The following is a 23690-nucleotide window of genomic DNA, read 5'->3' as shown; positions in this document are numbered from 1 at the left end:
CCAGAGTGGTTCAGGCAGGGCTGAAGGTGAGGGTGGTCACCGGGCCCCAGAAGGCCGGGGTGGGCCTGGCAGAGGAAGAGCGGCGATGGAAGCTGCTGTAGCTCGTCCCCGGGGTGAGCGGGCACCAGGTGGCCTAGGACCTGCTGGAGATGTAGCGCCCTTGGCTGTAAGGCCTAGACGTGGACAAGTGGTGCTGTATCCTTTTCATGGAGCCTCCCTGGGCACGGTCAGTGGTATGGTGGTGGGAAACTTGCCGGCAGCCTGAAGAAGGGATAGAAGGGAGCATGTCGGCGACCCGGGGCAGCAGGATTGGGCACCCTGGTCGGAAAGGGAGTTGTCAAGGCCCGAGGAGCCTGGAGGGAGGGGGAAGATGGACCGAAGGATTAGGGAGGCAGCTCAGGGTGGTCACAGGTTGTGGTCGGGAGCATGGGCATCCTGGGGTAAAAACGGGCCTCTTAGGTGTGAGGAAGCCCGAGATATCAGCAGATGCAGTAATGGACGGTGCCTTAACCGTGTCTCTCCCAGCACACTCAGAGTGCCTTTCCAGTCGCCCCTGGAGGCAGACATGGCTCGCAGATCTCTGCTCCCAGATGCCCAACGCCACCAAGGATTGATTCGGAAGGAATTTGCGGTGAATGGCAGTGACCTGCTTGTGTCAGTTCCAGACGAGTTTGCTTTGGGGAGTTGGGGGTGGCAGGCGCTGTGGTCTGAGCTCCCTCTTAAGCATGCTGTGATGGAGACACTGAGGGGCTTGGTCTAAGGAGGGGGGCTGGTACCCTGGACCTACAGGAGCAATCTTCCCTTTCACCTGATTTTCTTTTCCCTGCTTTTAGTAGATGGACTGCTGAAGACCTTGCTTTCATCCGACTTTCCATGAACCCATTCCTCGATCAGCTTTCCCTGGTGATTCGGAACATTCGGAGCCTTGGGCTCCCACCTCGCCGAAGCCTAAGCTGAGGAGAGGGGCTGAGGCCTAACCTTGTGTCCCCTACTCAGTGGGCATAGGGAATTCAACCTAAGAGTCATTGCCACTTTGTTATTTGAGTGTAAGTTTTTGCCTGTACTGGCCTTTGGTCTCTTGGTTCACTTACTTTGTTTCCCTGCTGCTTGAGGAGTGGGATGCTTCAGTGTTTATTACAGCAGAAAATAAAACTAAGTCACGTTTTGTGCCCCAGTTTCTTTTTAGCTAAGGCACTTCTGGATTTTAAAAACACTTTTTATCTTTGTTCTTGTGTTAGAGGGAAGGTTCTGAAATTCAGATGTTTGAATTCAATTACAAGGGAATTGAAAACAATTTTGGAAAATGAAAATCGGACCCTATATTCAGCACTAAATACTGTCAACATTTAATAATATTTTCTGGTTGTACTTGCAGATTAAAGTATAACAGCATGTGATGCAGAAGTTATCAAGTTTAAATTTTTTCCTGAATTTTTTTCATTTAATATACTAGCTTTTGCACTTTCTAAAATATCTTAAGAAATGTGTTATTGAATAGATAGAAGATGCATCATAATGTAATTATTGGGACTTCCCAGGCAGTCCAGTGGATAAGACTCTGCACTTCCAGCGTAAGGGCTGCAGGTTCAATCCCTGGCAGCAGACCTAAGATCCCACATGTCATGTGGCATGGCCAAAAAATTAAGATTGTGTCTTTAAATTTAAAAAAAAAAAACAATAATTATGGGACATTTGTTTCCACTTTTTTCAGTACTATGGTTAATGATTTAGTGGAATTTATAAATCTTTCCATTAATGGTTATTTCCTTAAAGTATTAATATATTCCAAGAATTAGAAATACAGACCTAAATGTCTACTTGTTTCTTTTAATTTATCTTTTTAATTGGAGGCTAATTACTTTACAGTATTGTATTGGTTTTGCCATACATTGACATGTCCAGGCTCCCTGCTGGGGTCCTCTTGGCCACAGAGCAGGGGACAGACACAGGCAGTAGAGCAGGTCTTCGCACACCCTAAAACTGACTGGGGGCCAGAATCAACAGAAACTGGGAAGGTGGGAAGGTGGGACTGGGATGATCCACACACAGGAAAGGGTCAGCCACTGCTGGAGCCTCTCCCCCTCCTGTGGGGCTAGGAGTTGGGGAAGGCCGCTGGCCTTGGATCTGGAGGGCTGAGCGGACTCTCTGGCCAGGGGGTGGGGCTCAGGGGCCGAATTGAAGTACAACCCCTGATGCAGTCACCTCCCGTGGCACCAGTGGTCCCTGGCAGATGAACCCAATGCCCAGGCAGTGCTGCCCCAGCCCCATGGTCTCCCCCAGCTGTACCTTGCCTGTTGACTTGACCCCCTTCCAGACAGAAGTAGACCAGCAGGCTGATACAGGGTCACCTCCCAGTTGAGGTACCCTGGTACCTCCAGCCCTCCGGACAGCCTCAAGACACTGTTCCTGGGGAGGGAAAGGCCATGAGAGTTGTGCCAGCAGAGGGCAAGACACTGCGGGTGTCCAGGGCAACATGGCCCTTCCCTTGAGTCTAGCTGGTTCCTCTGGTGCTTCTGAGGGGCACGGGGCACGCCCACAGCCTGGAGTCCCTGCAGTCTCTGTGCCCGGACCCCAGGCGGCCCTGCCCCATGACTTCCGCAGTGGGCCCAACATTAGTCCCCGCTTCCCTCCCCAGGTGGTCAGGAACAGCCCACTCCACATCCCTGGTCTCGCACCCCCATATGTATGCACCTGCACATGCCCACATGCACAGAAAAGGACGCAGACTTGAGCTATGTGTGGGAGACAAATGGGATCGACCAGGCCTGGCCCTGGTGCTCGACTCCCTTCCAGATGTTGAAGTCAGCAGGATGGTCACATGTGAACATGGCAGCAGAGGTGTAAAGGGAAGGGGCTCACTTGATGTTTCCACATTTGGCAGGAAACATTGACGTGCTCATAAACACCTAAGAGGTACATCCGGGGACCTGCGTCAGGGCCTGATTGCGCAGGCATTCTCAGTGCCCATAGTGACGTCACCCGCCCAGGGGCGTGGTTTCCTTTGGGTACCTCAGACGCTCCAGGTGGCAGTGGTGGGCTGACCTGCAGCGTGAGTGGTCATGGAGGCCGCAGACCCAGGTGCTGGCAGGGGTGGTGTGGCGGGAGATGCTGAAGGCCAGGGAGGTCTGGATGGGCCTGGTGACCCAAATGGCCCTGAAGGGCACGAGGGCCTCGGAGGTGCGGGAGAGGCGGGTGCGGCCGTGGCTGGAGCCCCGGAGCTGGTGCAGGCACCTCATGCTCCAGGACCTGGTGGAGACGCCATGCCAGGGCCGGGTGGTCACGCTGCTCCAGGACCAGGTGGACATATGGCGCCAGGGCCTGGTGTCCACGGTGCCCTGGGACCAGGAGGACACGCCAGGCTGTGGACTCTTGGACATGCTGCATCGGGACATGGTGGGTGTGTGCTGCCCATGGCCAGAGGACCAAGAAGCCAACTTCTCAATTTGTATCCTATTTGAAGAGAGGCCAGGGGTGTGGGGTGGAGCGAGGAGGAACAGGCCTCCTGTAAACAGTGGAATGGAGAGAAGACAGTCAGCCTGCAGATAGGAAGGGCTGTGGAAGGGGAGGCCAAGAAGATGGCTGGAGGGTCTGGCCTCGGGGGCATGGGTCAGGGGTGGCAGGGAGAGATGGAGTGGGGAGATGGCCTGAGGGACTGGAAGGGCGGGGAGCAGACTCAGGGTGGGGATGGAGACAAGTGAGAACGGCCAGAAGGAAACAGGACTCCGAATGAAGAGTAGGCCTGAGGCACAGGCAAGGTTGGTGTGAGATGGTCCCTTAACCTCGCCACCACCAGCTCCATCGTCGTGCTCTTCCCATCACCCATGGAGGCAGAGATGGCCCACCAGTCCCTGAGCCCACACATCCAGCCATACCACAGGGCAGTAGGGAAGGAGCTCACAGTGAACCACAGCATCCTAGCAATGTTAGTTTGCAAAGGGGCCTGGGTGGGTGGCAGGTGTCTGGAGTCATTCTAATAGTGAATTGGAGACCACCGAAATAGGAAGTCTAAGGATGTAGACATGTGCAGTGAGCCTATCACCAGCTGAGGGGGCAGAATTAGGGGAACAGTTCCCACATTTAATTTTAATTTCTTTTTCCCTCCCTTTCAGCCAGCTGACTGCTGAAGATGGTGGCCAGCTCCAAACTTCCATCATGTTCTGTCTCAAGCAGCTTTTCCTGTTGCTTGGGATCAACCAACCAATTACAGGGCACTTTGTGCCCCTGGTTATCCCTAAGCCTAAGCCAAGAAAGAGCGCCTAAGATTAACCTAGGCAGTGCATCCTTCCCCAGGGCATTGATTCCTACACTGGTTGCTGATTTATTATGAGGGCCTAATTGTTTGCTTATATTGGCTTTTGGGCACTCTTGGCCCTGTTGTTTTCAACTGGCTGGAGGAGGAGGGTGTTTCAATATTTCTTGTAGCATAAAATAAAGCTGAACTATCATTCTGTGTCTGAATATACTTTCAAATACTGTGCCTCCACAGTTTCTTGCCTTGGAGAACCAAGGATACTTGGTTTCAAGGAAAGGGTCTGGGCTTCAGATAGTCTAGTAGGACAATGTAATTGAAGACAATTTAGGAAATGGAAGAAAATTTAAATATATTATGGCTTCTCATTCAGCATTAACTGCTGTCAGCAGTTTGGAATATTTTTTTAGTTTTAAACTGGCATTTATATGGCTCAGCCAGTAAAAAATCCACCTGCAATGTGGGAGACCCAGGTTCGATCCCTGGGTTGGGAAGATCCCCTGAGAAGGGAAAGGCTATACATTCCAGCATTCTGACCTGAATGTTTATCCATCTATTTGCCATGAAGTGATGGGACCGGATGCCATGATCTTAGTTTTCTAAATGTTGAGCTTTAAACCAACTTTTTCACTCTCCTTTCACTTTCATCAAGAGACTCTTTAGTTCTTCTTCACTTTCTGCCATAAGGGTGGTCTCATCTGCATATCTGAGGTTATTGATATTTCTCCCAGCAATCTTGATTCCAGCTTGTGCTTCTTCCAGCCCAGCATTTCTCATGATGTACTCTGCATCAAAGTTATAAAAGCAGGGTGACAATATACAGCCTTGACATACTCCTTTCCCTATTGGAACCAGTCTGTTGTTCCATGCCCAGTTCTAACTGTTGCTTCCTGACATGCATACAGATTTCTCAAGAGGAAGTTCAGGTGGTCTAGTATTCCCATCTCTTGTTAAACATTTAATATGTTTCCATTTGTCCCTAATAATGCTTCGGTGGAATTCTTCTGTATAAGTCTTTGCCTGACTGGTTATGTCCTCAAGATAGATTCCAAAGGGTAGAAGTACTGAGTTAAAAATTTACTTTTCTATTGATTTTTTAAGGTTATTTGCCTAGAGTAGGTAGTTGCTACTCAAAAGTGTGCCTCCCCCCCCCCCCCCAGTATTCTAGTTTGCCGACCACCTTTTATCAGTAGGTCTGATTCCTCCCAAAGTAAAAAGCTTAGCTTGCAGAAGATCAAACAACTCAGAAACACTAGAACTCTAACTTTATGGCCTATTGACCTTGTTTCAGATCAATGTAGAAAAGTTTGGGGACAATTAGTTAAGTCTTTAGGGGAGCAGTTAGCTTCCTCCAATGTCTAGTATTTCCTGCAACCTCACCAAATTTGCTGATAGTTTTAGTAGTTCTGTGAATTACACTGCATTTTCTACATGTATGATCAGGTTATCTGCAGATAAGGTGTGCACAGTCACTCAGTTGTGTCTGACTCTTTGCAACCGCATGGATTATAGCCTGCCAGGTTCCTCTGTCCATGGAATTTTCCAGGTAAGAACACTCGAGTGGGTTGTCATCCTCCAGGGGATCTTCCTGACCTAGGAATCGAGCCCACATCTGCATTGGCAAGCAGATTCTTTACCACTGTGCCATCTGGGAAGTGGCACAGTGTTAAAACAGAAAGAAAGTAAATGTGCATCTTCACTGAATAAAGATTCAGTAAATCAGAATAAGCCCATCCCTTGAGGGCTCAGTGGTAAAGAACCCACCTTCCAATGCAAGAGACTAAGATTCCATCCCTGATTCAGGAAGATCCCCTGGAGTAGGAAAGGACAACTGATCCAGTATTCTTCCCTGGGAAATCCCATGGACAGAGGATTCTGGTGGGCTGCAATCCATAGGGTTGTGGAATAGAATACAATTGAGCAACTAAACAACAAAACAATAAAGAAATCAGAAGAAGTTGAGAATCTGTGTGAGGAGATGATACATTCCTGTTTTAAGAGTATGCTCCCACTATGTGACTGGGTATTACTTTTGACCTTTTTTTAATTTGTGTGGGTCTCAGTTGCAGCATGCAGGATCTTCAATGCATCATGTGGGCTCTTATTTAATAGTTGCAGCATGTGGGATCTAGTCAGCTCACAAGGAATTGAACCTGGGCCACCTGCATTGGAATTGTGGAGTCTTAGCCAATGGACCACCAGGGAAGTCCCTGACATAAGTATTTTCTTTATTTCGGATAATAATCGTCTGCTCTGTTAGATTAACGGGCTTCCCAGGTGGCACAGTGGTAAAGAATCCGCCTGCTAATGCAGGAGATGCAAAAGATGCAGTTTCAAACCCTGGATGGAGAAGATCCCTTTAGAAGGAAATGGCAACCCAATCCAGTATTCTTGCCTGGAAAATTCCAGGGACAGAGGAGACTGGTGGTCTACATTCTATGGGGTTGCAAAGAGTTGAACATGACTGAGTGACTGAGCATGCACGCTCTATTAGATTAAGAAATAATCTTTCCCAGTCTTTCCTTTAGAACATTGGAAATTGATTTTGAACTTGATGTAAAGTGTATACCACTGTCAAGGACATGTATGAGTTTTGTAACCCAGCAACCATTTTCCTTCTCTTGGTACTGGTATGCTGTCACCCTGGAAAATTGCCCCTTTCCTTTTCTCTCAGCCGTTGTGACTGTGATAGAGTTGACTTCACCTCTGATTCCAGGGGTGGGCATGTGGCCCAGGCCTGCCCAATTGGAGCACTGCTTTCCTCCAGCTGTGGTGATATCATCCAACCAGTGACACTTTGGGTCTCTAGGAGAGACAGGCTGGCAAAAGACAGAGGGGGAGTTGGAGCAAGAAGGCAAATCTCAGGGAACAAAATGCTGGATCCAGCCATGCCTAAAGACAAACTACTTTTGTACCTTGTAATTACACAGACCCAGAAATTCTCCCTTTGGCTTAAAAACCAATGTGGATATTCTTGGTCATTTTTGTTCTACTTGTTTTTCACTTGCAATAGCAAAGTCTTGACTATTAGTGAATTGAAGAATCATAATTTTCTTTCTTACTTAATTAACGTGGTCTGAAGACTTGGTCCTTCATTATTACTTCAAGGGAGAAATAGGCCTATTTTGTTACTAAGGGATTAGTTCCTTGCTAATCAACCCATATCATGGTAGAAAAGGAGCCCAATGAGTCAAAGGAGGGGAGGGACACTGCAAGGGGCAGCTGGATTAAGGGGAGAAGGAGGGTGACCATCCCTTTCCAGACAGGGCACCCAGAATTGACCCAAAATTGGGCCATATAGTAGATATGGCAAAGCCTGTGTCATCCACAGTACTTTAAGAGCTGTATAATATTCCTCAGAATGCATAATCCATAGTTATTTTAACCAATCTCTTGTATATAGGTCTTTAGGCTGTTTGAAATTTGTCAGTATTATAAACAAAGCTGAAATGGATATCCCGTACATTTGCTTTTGTGTAACACATTATGTGGAGAAGGAAATGGCAACCCACTCCAGTATTCTGGCCTGGGAAATCCCATGGACAGAGGAGCCTGGTGGGCTACAGTCCATGGGTTTTAAGAGTCAGACATGCCTGAGTGACTAAACTACTACCACCAACACATGATGTACAATAATTCTGATTTAACAAGGATTGTTGTGTCAAAAAGTAATTTCTTTTTAAAATGTTTTATACATGTTACCAAATTGCCCTCCAAAAAGGTTGCATGAATTTGATTCCAACCGGTTGGGTATGAAAGTGTCCAGCTTCTGACTTACTACCCTGATGTTGTCAGCTTGTTGTTTAGTCGCTAAGTTGTGCCCAACTCTTTTGCAACCCCATGAACTGTAGCATAGCAGGCTCCTCTGTCTATGTCCATGGGGTTTTCCAGACAAGATAATGGAATGGGTTGCCATTTCTTTCTTCAGGGGATATTCCTGAGCCAGGGATTGAATTCATGTCTCGTGCTTGGCAGGTAGATTCTTTATTTTACCACCGAGCCACCTGGGAAGCCCATTTGTCAGCTTAGCCTGGCATAATAAAATAATAATAAAATACCACAGACCAGTGGTTTAAGGGCTTCCCTGGTGGTTCAGCTGGTAAAGAATCCTCCTGCAATGCAGGAGACCCTGGTTCGATTCCTGGGTTGGGAAGATCCCCTGGAGAAGGGATAGGCCACCCACTTCAGTGTTCTTGGGCTTCCCTGGTGGCTCAGATGGTAAAGAATCTTCCTGCAATTTGGGAGACCTGGGTTCAATCCCTGGGTTGGGAAGATCCCCTGTAGGAGGGCAAGGCAACCCACTCCAGTATTCTTGCCTGGAGAATCCCTGTGGACAGAGGAGCCTGGCAGGCTACAGTCCATGGGGTTGCAAAGAGTTGGACATGGCTGAGCGACTAAGCATAGCACATTAGGAACAATGTTTATGAAAAAATTTGCCAATTTAGGGGCGGTCCTATGATGGCAGAGGAATAGGACAGGGAGACCACTTTCTCCCCCACAAATTCATCAAAAGATCATTTGAATGCTGAGCAACTTACACAAAACAACTTCTGAACACTGGCGGAGGACACCAGGCACCCAGAAAGGCAGTCCATTCTCTTCAAAAGGAGGTAGGACAAAATATAAAAGACATAAAGAGAGACAAAAGAGTTAGGGATGGAGACCCATCCTGGGGAAGGAGTCATGAAGGAGGAGAAGTTTCCAAACAGCAGGAAACCCTCTCACCAGCGTGTCTGTGGGGAGTTTTGGAATCTCAGAGGGCAACAAAACTGAGATAAAGAAAACAAAAAGAAAACCCACAGAATACGCACCTAACCACCACTCCCAGCAGAGAAGTACCCCAGATGCTTGCGTCCGCAACCAGCAAGTGGCGGCTGGACAGGGAGGCGCGGGTTGCATGCCTAGGGTAAGGCCCAGGCCTGAATGCCCTGAGGACAACCTGAGGGAGCTAACATGAGATAGCAACCCAGCCCCAGAGATGGCACCCTCCACCAAACTGTGAGCAGGCCTCCAGTTGCTAATCACGTCTTCCTGGGATCCTGGACAGTTGACATCTGCCAGGAGTGTCGCAGCCTGACATCAGCTCCCCAGAGGAGATACACCAGAGACGGCGCTCTCATGGCGCACCTGGGACACCGAGCAGCTGGGACTATGGAGGAGACTAAGACGCACGGCCCACCTGGGATAGTGCACTTGCCAAGCACCTGGTCGCATGAGCTGCTTGGACCTGGGAACGGCAAAAAACGCACGCCCAACCAAGTCCGTGCCCTTGCAGAATGCCTGAGAACCTGAATCTGAGCAGCTCAGTCCTGGGAAGTGAACAAAACACAGGGCCCGCATTGAACAGTTCCCATGCAGAGCAACCTGGAGCCTTAGCAGTGTAGACCAGGAAAATACACGCCACCGTGAGCTGGGGCAAACCCCATGTGGTCCATACACTATGAACACTCCCCACACATGCCAGTGATATTTGTTTGCAGTGTTCTTAAAGAGATGGGAATACCAGACCACCTCACTGCCCTCTTGAGAAATCTCCATGCAGGTCAGGAAGCAAGAGTTAGAACTGGACATGGAACAACAGACTGGTTCCAAATAGAAAAGGAGTATAACAAGGCTGTATATTGTCACCCTGCTTATTTAACTTACATGCAGAGTACATCCTGTGAAATGCCGGGCTGGATGAAGTACAAGCTGGAATCAAGACTTCTGAGAAAAATATCAATAACCTCAGATATGCAAATGAAAGTGAAGAGAGAGTGAAAAAGTTGGCTTAAAGCTCAAAATTCAGAAAACTAAGAGCATGGCATCTGGTCCCTTCAATTCATGGCAAATAGATGGGTAAACAGTGGAAACAGTGACAGGCTTTATTTTTGGTGGCTCCAAAATCACTGCAGATAGTGACTTCAGTCATGAAATTAAAACACGCTTACTCCTTGGAAGAAAAGTTATGACCAACCAAGACAGCATATTAAAAATCAGACATTACTTTGCCAACAAAGGTCTGTCTAGTCAAGGCTATGGTTTTTCCACTAGTCATGTATGGATGTGACAGTTGGACTATACAGAAAGCTGAGCGCCGAAGAATTGATGCTTTTGAACTGTGGTGTTGGAGAAGACTCTTGAGAGTCCCCTGGACTGCAAAGAGATCCAACCAGTTCATCCTAAAGGAGATCACTCCTGAATGTCCACTGGAAGAACTGATGTTGAAGCTGAAACTCCAATACTTTGGCCACCTGATGCGAAGAGCTGACTCATTTGAAAAGACCCTGATGCTGGGAAAGACTGAAGGCAGGAGAAGGGGATGACAGAGGATGAGATGGTTGGATGGCATCACCGACTCAATGGACATGAGTTTGAGTAAACTCTGGGAGTTGGTGATGGACAGGGAGGCCTGGCGTGCTACAGTCCATGGGGTCGCAAAGAGTCGGACACGATTGAGTGACTGAACTGAACTGAACTCCCTCCCCACAACTGAACAAGTGAGCCTAAATAAGTGACCACTTTCGCCCCCTTGTGTCAAGGTGAAAATTAGAAACTAAAGAGACGTGCAAACAGAGAAAGCCAAAATAAACAAAGAAGAGGGAACTGCTCTGCAAGTGACAGGTGCAACAGATTAAAACCCTGTATTTAAAATTGACTAAGCATTGGAGGGGCCTGAAGACCTTGAGAAGAAGTGTAAGCTGGAACAAGGAACTATCTGAAACTAAACTGACCCCACACTGCCCTCAACAGCTCCAGAGAAATACCTAGATACATTTTTACTATTACCATTTTTTAATCTTTTTTAGTTTTTTTTTAGTTCTTTATTACTCCTTTTTCATTTTTATAACCTACTATTACCTTTCAAAAAAGACCCTACTATTAAAGCAAATTTCATAGATAAAGATAGATAGATTTTATTTTGTATTTTTAATATTGTATTTTTGAGAATCTAACCTGAAAATAGACACTAGAGTTTCAATCTTTGTTCTTTGGTATTGTTATTCATTTTGTTCCTTTTAGAATACAATCTTCAGTGAGTGTTTTTGCTTAGGGGTATGATTACTGGCTAAATTGCTCTCTCCCCTTTTGACTCTTCCTCTTCTCCTCCTGGTCACCTCTATCTCCCTCCTCCCTCTTCTCTTCTCCATGTAACTCTGTGAACCTCTTTGGATGCTGCTCACTGTGGAGAATCTTTTCACCATTAACCTAGATTTTTTATCATCTGTGCTACATGGATGGAGAAGTCTTGAGGCTACTGTAAGAATAAGACTGCATGCCAGAGGTAGGAGGCTTAAATCCAAAACTTGAGAACACCAGAAAACTCCTGACTCCAGGGAACATGAAGTGACAAGAGCTCATCCAAAAGCCTCCATACCTACACGGAAACCAAGCTCCACCCAAGAGCCAACAAGTTCCAGAGCAAGACATACTGCGCTGATTCTCCAGCAACACAGGGACACAGCCCTGAGCATTAACTGCCCAAAGTCACGCCAAACTCATAGATACCCCAAAAATCACACTGGAAACTTCACTGCAATCCAGAGAGAAGAGATCCAGCTCCACCCACCAGAACACAGACACAAGTTTCCCTAACCAGGAAATCTTGACAAGCCACTCATCCAACCCACCCACAGGGAGCAACCTCCAAAATAAAGAGGAACCACAAACTTCCAGCCTAGAGAAAGACCACCCCAAACACAGCAATCTAAACAAATGAAAAGGCAGAGAAATAGTCAGCAGGTAAAGGAACATGATAAATGCCCACCAAACCAAACCAAAGATGAGGAGATAGGGAGTCTACCTGAAAAAGAATTCAGAATAATTATAGCAAAGATGATCCAAAATCTTGAAAACAAAATGGAGTTACAAATAAATAGACTAGAGACAAGGACTGAGAAGATGCAAGAAATGTTTAACAAGGACCTAGCAGAAATAGAAAAGAGTCAATCCATAATGAATAATGCAATAACTGAGATCAAAACCACTATGGAGGGAACCAACAGTAGAATAACTGAGGCAAAGGATAGGATAAGTGAGGTGGAAGATAGAATGGTGGAAATAAATGAGGCAGAGAGGAAAAAAGAATTAAAAGAAATGAGGACAGCCTCAGAGACCTCTGGGACAATGTTAAATGACCCAACATTCAAATCATAGGAGTCCCAGAAGAAGAATACAAAAAAAAGGGGGGGCATGGGAAAACACTTGAGGAGATAATAGTTGAAAACTTCCCTAAAATGGGGAAGGAAATAGCCACCCAAGTCCAAGAAACCCAGCAAGGATCTCATTCAAATATGAAGGAGAAATCAAAAGTTTTACAGACTAGCAAAAGCTGAGAGAATTCAGCACCACCAAACCAGCTCTTCAACAAATGCTAAAGGATCTTGTCTAGACAGGAAACACAGAAAAGGTTTATAAACTCGAACCCAAAATAACAAAGTAAATGGCAATGGGATCATGCTGCTGCTAAGTCGCTTCATGCCGGGGTCCAGCCTTGGCAGGATCCAGGGGGTACCCTCAGGATGAACGGCGTAGGCGAGAGAGAGAGAGAAGACACGTGAGACCAGCCTTGATAGGGCCAAGTCTCAGGATGACCAGAGAGAGAGAGAGAGCAGATGGGGGTATTTGCAGGGTCTGGCAATGGTTTATTTTTTACCATAGCTTTTATACCCTTACTCAGAACATTTTCAAGGTACAAGATGCTTACTCATGCTTACACAGGATTAGTATTATATCATTTTGTTTTTTAGGAAAAGCAGGATGTTTTTTGCTTTCTAATTCTATAGTAAATCTTAGCACATGATCTTCTGGCCTTGGGGCTTATTAACATTTTATGCAGGTCAGGTGACTGTAAACCTATTTTCTGTTTCTATGGTGACCTTAACTGAAAGGTAGCAGTCTCATAGGGCAACAGTACACAGTAGAAGTATAACCTTGTTAATATAAAAATGAATCCTTCTGCAGAAGTTGTCAGTTGCGTTTATCTAAGAAGTTTACCCCACACTGACTCTGCAACTTTGGTGAGGCAGCCCCTGCCTAGCACTCTTGTCTAATAATTAACAACCGTTTCATTGTTACCACACTAGGGCTAAGCTCTTATTTTTCTAGATCTATATTAACAATGGTTTCTATAACACAACCTTAGCACATTAAAAGCAAAAACACAGCAAGCAAAACACAGCAAGCAAACGTCAACCCAATAACCACCTTTAGAATAATTTTTCTTATGGTTTCTAATAGGACTCCTTCACCCCTCAAAAAGGCTCTATGTCTATTAGGGCTTTTATATAATCAGGTTCTTTATGCTATTTTATGATTAGGATATTATAAGCAATCATGCATATTAGTACCAAGGGCATAAACGCATTTGGCAAACAAACTACCAGCAAAGGACTTTAAATTAAAACACTCCTTTCACCCTGGATAATCTCATGAAATACCACCACCTGGGAAACTTATTGATTAAAGTTCTAAATTGATTCTTATTTGGGAAGAGATCAGGGAAGGCCTTCTGCCTGTGCCACAGAAATTAGGGAGTAGTCTATTGAAGCAAGCATCAGAAAGACAGATATTATCTTTAAGGTGAGCACCGGGGGCAACTTTTCAGAATCCCTGAAAACCTGATCTGCCTTGCCTGTCAGGCTTTCTCCTCGTGACCTGTCATGGGTGGGATCTCATGAGCTGGCCTTTTCGAAACCCCTGAAAACCTGATCCGCCTTGCCTGTCAGGTTTTCTCCCTCATGACCTTGTCATGGGTAGGGTCTCATGTGTTGGCTCCCGGCAGCTTGAGTCGTGTCCGACTCTGTGTGACCCCATAGATGGCAGCCCACCAGGCCCCCCTGTCCCTGGGATTCTCCAGGCAAGAACATTGGAGTGGGTTGCCATTTCCTTCTCCAATGCATGAAAGGAAAAGTGAAAGTGAAGTCGCTCAGTCGTGTCCGACTCTTAGCGACCCCATGGACTACAGCCTACCAGGCACCTCCATCCACGGAATTTTCCAGGCAAGAGAACTGGAGTGGGTTGCCATTGCCTTCTCTGCAATGGGCTCATACTTATCAATAATTACCTTAAATGTAAATAGGTTGAATACCCCAACCAAAAGACAAAGACTGGCTGAATGGATACAAAACCAAGACCCCTATATATGCTGTCAACAAGAGACCCACCTCAAACCTAGGGACACATACAGACTGAAAGTGAAGGGCTGGAAAAAGATATTCCATGCAAATAGAGACCAAAAGAAAGCAGGAGTAGCAATACTCATATCAGATAAAATAGACTTTGAAATAAAGGCCGTGAAAAGAGACAAAGAAGGACACTAACGTATTGATCAAAGGATCAATCCAAGAAGAAGATATAACAATTATATAAGCACCCAACATAGGAGAAGCACAATATGTAAGGGAAATGCTAACAAGTATGAAAAGGGAAATTAACAGTAACAAAATAATAGTGGGAGACTTTAATACCCCACTCACACCTATGGATAGATCAACCAAACAGAAAATTAGCAAGGAAACACTAACTTTAAATGGACCAGTTAGACCTAATTGATATCTGTGGGACATTTCACCCCAAAACAATGAATTTCACCTTTTTCTCAAGTGTACATGGAACATTCTCCAGGATAGATCACATCCTGGGCCATAAATCTAGCCTTGGTAAATTTTTAAAAAATGTAATCATTTCAAGCATCTTTTCTGATCACAATGCAGTAAGATTAGATGTCAACTACAGGAAAAAAAACTATTAAAAATATAAACATATGGAGGCTAAAGAACATGCTTCAGAATAACCAACAAATCACAGAAGAAATCAAAAAAGAAATCAAAGTATGCATAGAAACAAATGAAAATGAAAACACAACCCAAAACCTATGGGATTCAGTAAAAGCAGTGCTAAAGGGAAGTTTCATAGCAATACAAGCTTACCTCAAGAAACAAGAGAAAAATCAAATACATAACCTAACTTTACACCTAAAGCAACAAGAAAAAGAATAAATTAAAAACTCCAGGGTTAGTAGAAGGAAAGAAATCATTAAAATTAGGGTAGAAATAAGTGAAAAAGAAACAAAGGAGACTACTGCAAAACTCACCAAAACTAAAAGCTGGTTCTTTCAGAAGATAAATAAAATAGACAAACCAGTAGCCAGACATATCACGAAAAAAATGGAGATGAATCAAATCAACAAAATTAGAAATGAAAATGGAGAAATCACAATAGACAACACAGAAATACAAAGGATTGTAAGAAACTACTATCAGCAACTATATGCCAATAAAATGGACAACTTGGAAGAAATGGACAAATTCTTATAAAAGTATAACTTTCCAAAACTGAACCAGGAAGAAATAGAAAATCTTAACAGACCCATCACAAGCACAGAAATTGAAACAGGAATCAAAAATCTTTCAACAAACAAAAGCCCAGAACCAGATGGCTTCACAGCTGAATTCCACCAAAAATTTAGAGAAGAGCTAACATCTATCCTACTCAAACTCTTCCAGAAAATTGCAGAGGAAGGTAAACTGCCAAACTCATTCTATGAGGCATCCAACACCCTAATACCAAAACCAGACAAAGATGCCAAAAAAGGAAACTACAGGCCAATATCACTGATGAACACAGGAGCAAAAATCCTCAACAAAATTCTAGCAAACAGAATCCAACAACATATTAAAATGATCATACACCGTGACCAAGTGGGTTTATCACAGGGATGCAAGGATTCTTCAGTATTCACAAATCAATCCATGTGATACGCCACATTAACAAATTGAAAGATAAAAACCATATGATTGTCTCAATAGATGCAGAGAAAGCCTTTGACAAAATTCAACACCCATTTATGATAAAAACCCTCCAGAAAGCAGGCATGGAAGGAACATACTTCAACATGATAAAAGCCATATATGATAAACCCACAGCAAACATTATCCTCAATGGTGAAAAACTGACAGCATTTCCCCTAAAGTCAGGGTTCCCAATCTCAGCACTACTATTAACATAGTTTTGGAAGTTTTGGCCATAGCAATCAGAGCAGAAAAAGAAATAAAAGGACTCCAGATTGGAAAAGAAGTAAAACTCTCACTGTTTGCAAATGAGATGATCCTCTACATAGAAAACCCTAAAGACTCCACCAGAAAATTACTAGAGGTAATCAACGAATATAGTAAAGTTGCAGGATATAAAATTAACACACAGAAATCCCTTGCATTCCTATAAACTAACAATGAGAAAACAGAAAGAGAAATTAAGGAAACAATTCCATTCACCATTGCGAGGAAAAGAATAAAATACTTAGGAATATATCTACCTAAAGAAACAATGACCTATATAAAAAATTATAAAACACTGATGAAAGAAATCAAAGAGGACACAAATAGATGGGGAAATAGACCATCTTCATGGATCAGAAGAATCAATATAGTGAAAATGAGTACACTTTCTAACACCATACACAAAAATAAACACAAAATGAACTAAAGATCTAAATTTAAGACCAGAAACTATAAAACTCCTAGAGGAAAACATAGGCAAAACACTTTCCGACATAAATCATAGAAGGATCCTCCATGACCCACCTCCCAGAGTAATGGAAATAGAAGCAAAAAGAAACAAATGGGACCTAACTAAACTGAAAAGCTTTTGCACAATGAAGGAAACTATAAGAAAGATGAAAAGACAGCCTTCAGAATGGGAGAAAATAATAGCAAATGAAGCAACTGACAAAGAATTCATCTCAAATATATACAAGCAGCTCATGCACCTCAATTCCAGAAAAATAAATGACCCAATCAAAAAATGGGCCAAAGAACTAAACAGACATTTCTCCAAAGAAGACATACAGATGGCTAACAAACACATGAAAAATGCTCAACATCACTCATTACCGGAGAAATGCAAATCAAAACCACAATGAGATACCATCTCACACCGGTCAGAATGGCTGCTATCAAAAAGTCTACAAACAATAAATGCTGGAGAGGGTGCAGAGAAAAGAGAACCCTCTTAAACTGTTGGTGGGAATGCAAACTAGTACAGCCACTATGGAGAACAGTGTGGAGATTCCTTAAAAAACTGGGAATAGAACTCCCATATGACTCAGCAATCCCACTGCTGGGCATACGCACTGAGGAAACCAGAACTGAAAGAGACAAGTGTACCCCAGTGTTCATTGCAGCACTGTTTACAATAACTAGGACATGCAAGCAACCTAGATATCCATCGGCAGACAAATGGATAAGAAAGCTGTGGTACATATACACAATGTAATATTACTCAGCTATTAAAAAGAATGCATTTAAATCAGTTCTAATGAGGTGGATGAAACTGGAGCCTATTATACAGAGTGAAGTAAGTCAGAAAGAAAAACACCAATACAGTATATTAGTGCATATATATGGAGTTTAGAAAGATGGTATATGCTATATGACCCAGCAACCCCACGCCTGGGCATACACACCGAGGAAACCAGATCTGAAAGAGACACGTGCACCCCAATGTTCATCGCAGCACTGTTTATAATAGCCAGGACATGGAAGCAACCTAGATGCCCATCAGCAGATGAAAGTATAAGGAAGCTGTGGTACATATACACAATGGAATATTACTCAGTCATTAAAAAGAATTCATTTGAATCAGTTCTAATGAGATGGATGAAACTGGAGCCCATTATACAGAGTGAAGTAAGCCAGAAAGATAAAGACCTATACAGTATACTAACACATATATATGGAATTTAATAAGATGGTAATGATAACCCTATATGCAAAACAGAAAAAGAGACACAGACATACAGAACAGACTTTTGGACTCTGTGGGAGAAGGCGAGGGTGGGATGTTCTGAGAGAATAGCATTGAAACAAGTATACTATCAAGGGTGAAACAGATCACCAGCCCAGGTTGGATACATGAGACAAGTGCTCAGGGCTGGTGCAATGGGAAGACCCAGAGGGATGGGATGGGGAGGGAGGTGGGAGGGGGGATCGGGATGGGGAACACATGTAAATCCATGGCTGATTCATGTCAATGTATGGCAAAAACCACTACAATATTGTAAAGTAATTAGCCTCCAACTAATAAAAATAAATGGAGAAAAAAAAAGAAAGATGGTAACCATGACCCTATGTGCGAGACAGCAAAAGAACACAGATGTATAGAACAGACTTTTGGACTCTGTGGGAGAAGGCGAGGGTGGGATGATTTGAGAGGATAGCCTTGAAACATGTATATTACCATATGTGAAATAGATCACCAGTCCAGGTTCAATGCATGAGACAGGGTGCTCAAGGCCAGCAAACTGGGACCACCCTAAGGGGAGGGATAGGGAGGGGGGTGGGAGGGAGGTTCAGGATGGGGGATACATGTACACCCATGGCTGATTCTTGTCAATATATGGCAAAAATCACTACAATGTTGCAAAGTAATTAGCCTCCAATTAAAACAAATAAATTAAAAAAACTAAAAACAGAACTACCACATGACCCAGCCATCCCACTTCTGAGCATATACCCAGAAAAAAACATAATTCAAAAATATATATGCACTCCAGTGTTCACAGCAGCACTTTTTATATCCAAGACAGGGAAGCAATCTAAATGTCCATCAATAGACAAATGGATTTAAAAAGATGTGGTATATATATACAGTGAAATATCAGCCATAAAAGAGAAAAGAAAACATCCCATTTGCAGCAATATGGATGGACATAAAGATTGTGATACTGAGTGAAGTCAGTCAGGGAAAGCAATATCATATGATATTGCTTATATGTGAAATCTAAAAAAAATGGTAGAAATGAACTTATTTACAAAACAGAAATAGAGTCAGAGATGTAGAAAACAAACTTATGGTAACCAGGGAGACAGCAGGGGGTGGGTGGGAACAAATTGGGAGATTGGGATTGACATATACACTCTACTATATATAAAATAGATAACTAATAAGCACCTACTGTATAGCACAGGGAACACTACTCAGTACTCTGTAATGGCCTATATGGAAAAGAATCTAAAAAAGAGTGGATATATGTATAAGTGAATCATTTTGTTGTACACCTGAAACTAACACAGAATTGTAAATCAACTATTGTTGTTCAGTCGCCTGGTTGTGTTCGACTCTTTGCGACCCCATAGACTTCAGCACCCCAGGTCTCTCTATCCCTCACCATCTCCTGGAGTTTGCCCAAGTTCATTTCTGATGCTGTCCAGCCATCTCATCCTCTGACTCCCTATTCTCCTTCTGCCCTCAATCTTTCCCAGCATCAGGGACTTTTCCAATGAGTCGTCTGTTCGCATCAGATGACCAAAATACTGGAGCTTCAGCTTCAGCATCTGTCCTTCCAGTGAATATTCAGGGTTTTCCTTTAGGATTGACTTATTTCATCTCCTTTCTGTCCAAGGCACTTTCAGGAGTCTTCTCTAGCACCACTGCTCGAAGGCATCAATTCTTTGGCACTCAGCTTTCTTTTTTTTTTTTTTTATTTTTTTTTTTTTTTTTTTTTTTTGGCACTCAGCTTTCTTAACTGTCTAGCTCTCACAACCATACGTGACCACTGGGAAGACCTTAGCCTTGACTATAGGGACCTTTGTCGGCAGAGTAATGTCTCTGATTTCAACAGCCTGTCTAGGTTTGTCATCCTTTTCTTGCCAATCATCTTCTGATTTCATGGCTGCAGTCACCATCTGTGGTGATTTTGAAGCCCAAGAAGAGGAAATCTACAACTACTTGTACCTTTCCCCCTTCTATTTGCCATGCAGTAATGGGGCTGGATCATGATTTTTTTAAATATTTAGTCTTAAGCCAGATTTTTCATTCTCCTCCTTCACCCTCATCAAGAGGCTCTTTAGTTCCTCTTTGCTTTCTGCCGTTAAGAGTGGTATCATCTGCGTATCTGAGGTTGTTGATGTTTCTCCCGCCTATCTTGATTTTGGCTTGTAACTCATCCAGCTTGGCATTTCATGATGTGCTCACCATATAGATCAAACAGACAGCATTTAGATTAAGCAGACAGCCCTGTAGTTTTCCTTTCTCAATCTTGAACCAATCAGTTGTTCCATATAGGGTTCTACCTGTTGCTTTTTGACCTGCATACAGGTTTCTCAGGAGACAGGTAAGATGGTCTGGAATTCCCATCTCTCTAAAAGCTTTCCACAGTTTGTCATGATCCACATAGTCAAAGGCCTTAGCACAGTCGATGAAAGAGAGGTAGATGTTTTTCTGAAACTACCTTGCTTTCTCTATGATCCAGCAAATGTTGAAAATTTGACCTCTAGTTCCTCTTCCTTTTCTAAAATGGACTTCTCTGGTGGCTCAGACGGTAAAGCATCTGCCTACAATGCAGGAGATCCAGGTTTGATCCCTGGGTCAGGAAGATCCTCTGGAGAAGGAAATGGAAACCCACTCCAGTACTCTTGCCTGGAAAATCCCATGGATGGAGGAGTGTGATAGGCTACAGTCCATGGGGTCACAAAGAGTTGGACATGACTGAGAGACTTCACTTTCACTTTCTTTCTTGTGGACATCTGGAAGCTCTTGGTTGGCATAATGCTGAAGCCTAGCATGCAAGATTTTAAGCATGACCTTACTAGCATGGGACATGATTTGGCCCCTTTCATGCATCATAGCCTTGTTGTGGCAAAGGGGCTTGCATAACTCAATGAAGCTATGAGCCATGACGTACAGAGCCACCCAAGACAGATGGGTCATAGCAGAAGAGTTCTGACAAAACGTGATCCACTGGAGGAGGGAATGGCAAACCACCCCAGTATACTTGCCGTGAGAACCTCATGAACTGTAAAAAAAAAAAAAGGCCAAATCAATGATACTGCAATATAAATTAAAAAAAAAAACATGTCATTTGCAAATATTTTCTCCCATTCAGTAGGTGACCTTTTTGTTTTTATCAATAGTTTCCTTCACTGTGGAAAATTTCCTGTTTGAATAGGTCCCATTTGTGTATTTCTGCTTGTATTTCTGTTTCCTGGGATGTCCTATGCAACCTGTCCTGTTCAGGGTGCCTTGTGGCATTGAGTGCTTGGTGGTTTAACTGTATACTGTTCACTGTCCTTAAGAAGTTGTTTTGTGGGGATTCTTTGGCACCTCCTTTTGCTAGGCATTTAATGGTACTATTATGGGATGGATTGTGCCTCAGACTGAATGTTTGTGTCCTCTCAAAATTCATGTGTTGAAATCCTGACCTGAAAAATGATGGACTTTGGAGGTGGGCCTTTGGGAGATGATCTGGGTCATGAGAGTAGAGCCCTCATGAATGGGATTAGTGCCCTGACAAAAGAGACCCCAAAGAGCTCGCTCACCCATTCTGCCATGTGAGGACACAAGAAGGTGGTTGTTTATGAAGTACAAGTAGGCCATTTCCAGACACAAGTTCTGTTGGTATCATGACCTTGGACTTCCAGCCTGTCTGTAGTAGACTGTGCTAGTCTGCGATAGCAGCCCAACCTGACTAGCCAGTGTCCCCCAAAAGATGTTTAAGACCTAAGCTCCACTGCCTGTAAATGTGACCATATTTGGAAATGGGGTCTCTTTAGATGTAATCAAGTTAAGATGTAGTCATACATCTTGGGGTGTATTAGGCTTGGGGTGGCCCTAATCCAATGATTGGTGCCCTTATAAGAAAAGAAAATGAGACATAGAGACACACAGGGAGAAGGCCATATAAAAACAAGGCAGAGACTGAAGTGACACATCTAAGAGTCAAAAAACACCAAGGACCACAGGCCACCAATGTGAGGCTGGGAGCAAGGTGTGGAACAGGATTGCCCTCAGAGTCTGAAGCATGAGGTGCCCCTGCTCCCAACTGGATTTCAGAAAGAGAATAAATCTTTGTTAAGCTGTCCAGTTTGTGGTCATGGGTTACAGCAGCCCTGAGAAAGTCACATGGGTGCCAGCAGCCCAGGAACTCTTGGAACCAAATTTAGGCCTTGAAGTCCCTAAAGCACCCCAGCTATTCAAACCCAGACAGCACAGAGCGAGGCCCACAGCCCCAAACTCATGCTTTGCTCTCCTGTGTCTGTGAGCACCTCATCAACACTCCCTGCAGCCCCAGCACCGGGGTGAGTTGGGTTGACTTTCGGCCTCCCTTGTGTTCAGTTCCAGAACCAACATCCTTGGGGCACAGTAGCCTCAGTGGCCTCCTTCTCAGACTCTCATTTCCTCTCAGCTTTCACTCTCTTGTTGGTTCTCAACTGCTTTAACAGACTTGAAGAATACTTCATCTGTCATCTGTAGTTATTTTCAGCAGAAAAATCTGACTACTACTGCCCATGGTTAGAGAAGCCCAGGCTTGTTCTGTCACACTCCTGGATGCTGACAGAATCCTCATTCTGGTACAGCAGACATCTACGTGAGTCTGAGAGATCAATCCCCACCTTGCCCCAGACCCACAACGCTCAGACGCAATGGAACCCGCAGAATTCACAGAACAGCCCCATCCCTGGGTCTCCCCGCTTCCAGACGCCCAGTCCTACCACACGCCCTGTGCTCTGCTCCACCCAGGATGCGGTAGTATCGGCTGTGCCTGCACCCCGCCCCTGACACGCACACCCCTGTCTGTGGGGGGTTCTCCTCTAAGGAAAGGACAGACCGGGGGCACCTGCATTGAGAGACCAAGGCAGACAGTCTCCTGTTCTCTTCTGACTTGCGGTTGAGTGCACACAGGGCTTCTCAGCAAGCTCATTGCCTATCCTCGCGCTGGTCCAGGGGTTCCGCCCTCTAGTGGACAGAGATGTAAAACAAATCAGAAATGATTGGAGACTCCAACAGGGCAATGGATTTAGGATGGAGACTTTAAATGAAGGTGATGTTTCAACTCCAAGCTGAACAACAGAAAGAAACCAGTCACGCAAAGATTTGGGAAAGGGCATTCCCTGCCATACGTAGGGCTGGGGAGGAGGGGGGCAACAGGGGCAAAAGCCTAAAGATACCGTCAAGGAAGGGGAAGAGGGTGACATTGACTCTTGGTAGGAACATGCCATTCAACCTCTGGCACTCAGGGATGGCCAACTGTGGCTGACTTCTTGCAGCCTAAGGTCGGGACCCTGGGCTGATCCAGCTCCCTTTTGAGTCCCTGTCTGAGAAAACAGGGCTGGCAAGAGAATGTAGTTTGTTCCAGCTAACATTTGACTGAGCAACCCCCCTTTCTCCGAGTCTTTCCTAAGAAGGCTCCCCACATGTGAACCCCTGCTCTGTCCCTTTGAGATGTCCATGTACCTCCAACAACCCAGAAGAGGCCTTCTTGGGGACCTGAGAGCCATTCCCTTGAAATGGAATCCTCAGGAAGGACAGGGCCTGAGTCTCCCCATCTCTGAGTAGGATGGAATCATAACATCCAAGAACTGACCCCGGGGACGGATGCTGCTGACCTCACCACATTGACCCTGACCAACCCGCCATGAGTTTTCACTTGAGACCCTGCTCGCTGACCCCACCTCACTCTCCT

General features: G+C 44.6%; 1 protein-coding gene across 2 annotated transcripts; it reads left to right on the top strand.

Annotated features, from left to right (window-relative positions):
- Nucleotides 1–19: 19 nt before the first annotated feature.
- LOC122434424 (EKC/KEOPS complex subunit LAGE3-like) lies at nucleotides 20–1145 on the top strand. 2 transcript variants are annotated; one of them, XM_043457775.1, is made up of 3 exons: nucleotides 20–195; nucleotides 526–654; nucleotides 837–1145. In XM_043457775.1, exons 1-3 carry the CDS (start codon nucleotides 86–88, stop codon nucleotides 955–957), a joined length of 360 nt encoding a protein of 119 aa, XP_043313710.1. In that variant the 5' UTR covers nucleotides 20–85; the 3' UTR covers nucleotides 958–1145. The 2 variants fall into 2 exon arrangements, with proteins under 2 accessions (XP_043313710.1, XP_043313709.1); XM_043457774.1 differs by having other exon boundaries at nucleotides 834–1139.
- Nucleotides 1146–23690: the final 22545 nt, after the last annotated feature.

This window comes from Cervus canadensis, chromosome X (genome assembly GCF_019320065.1).
Source record: "Cervus canadensis isolate Bull #8, Minnesota chromosome X, ASM1932006v1, whole genome shotgun sequence".
NCBI classification, from domain to species: domain Eukaryota; kingdom Metazoa; phylum Chordata; class Mammalia; order Artiodactyla; family Cervidae; genus Cervus; species Cervus canadensis.
This window is presented reverse-complemented; position numbering and strand designations above follow the sequence as displayed.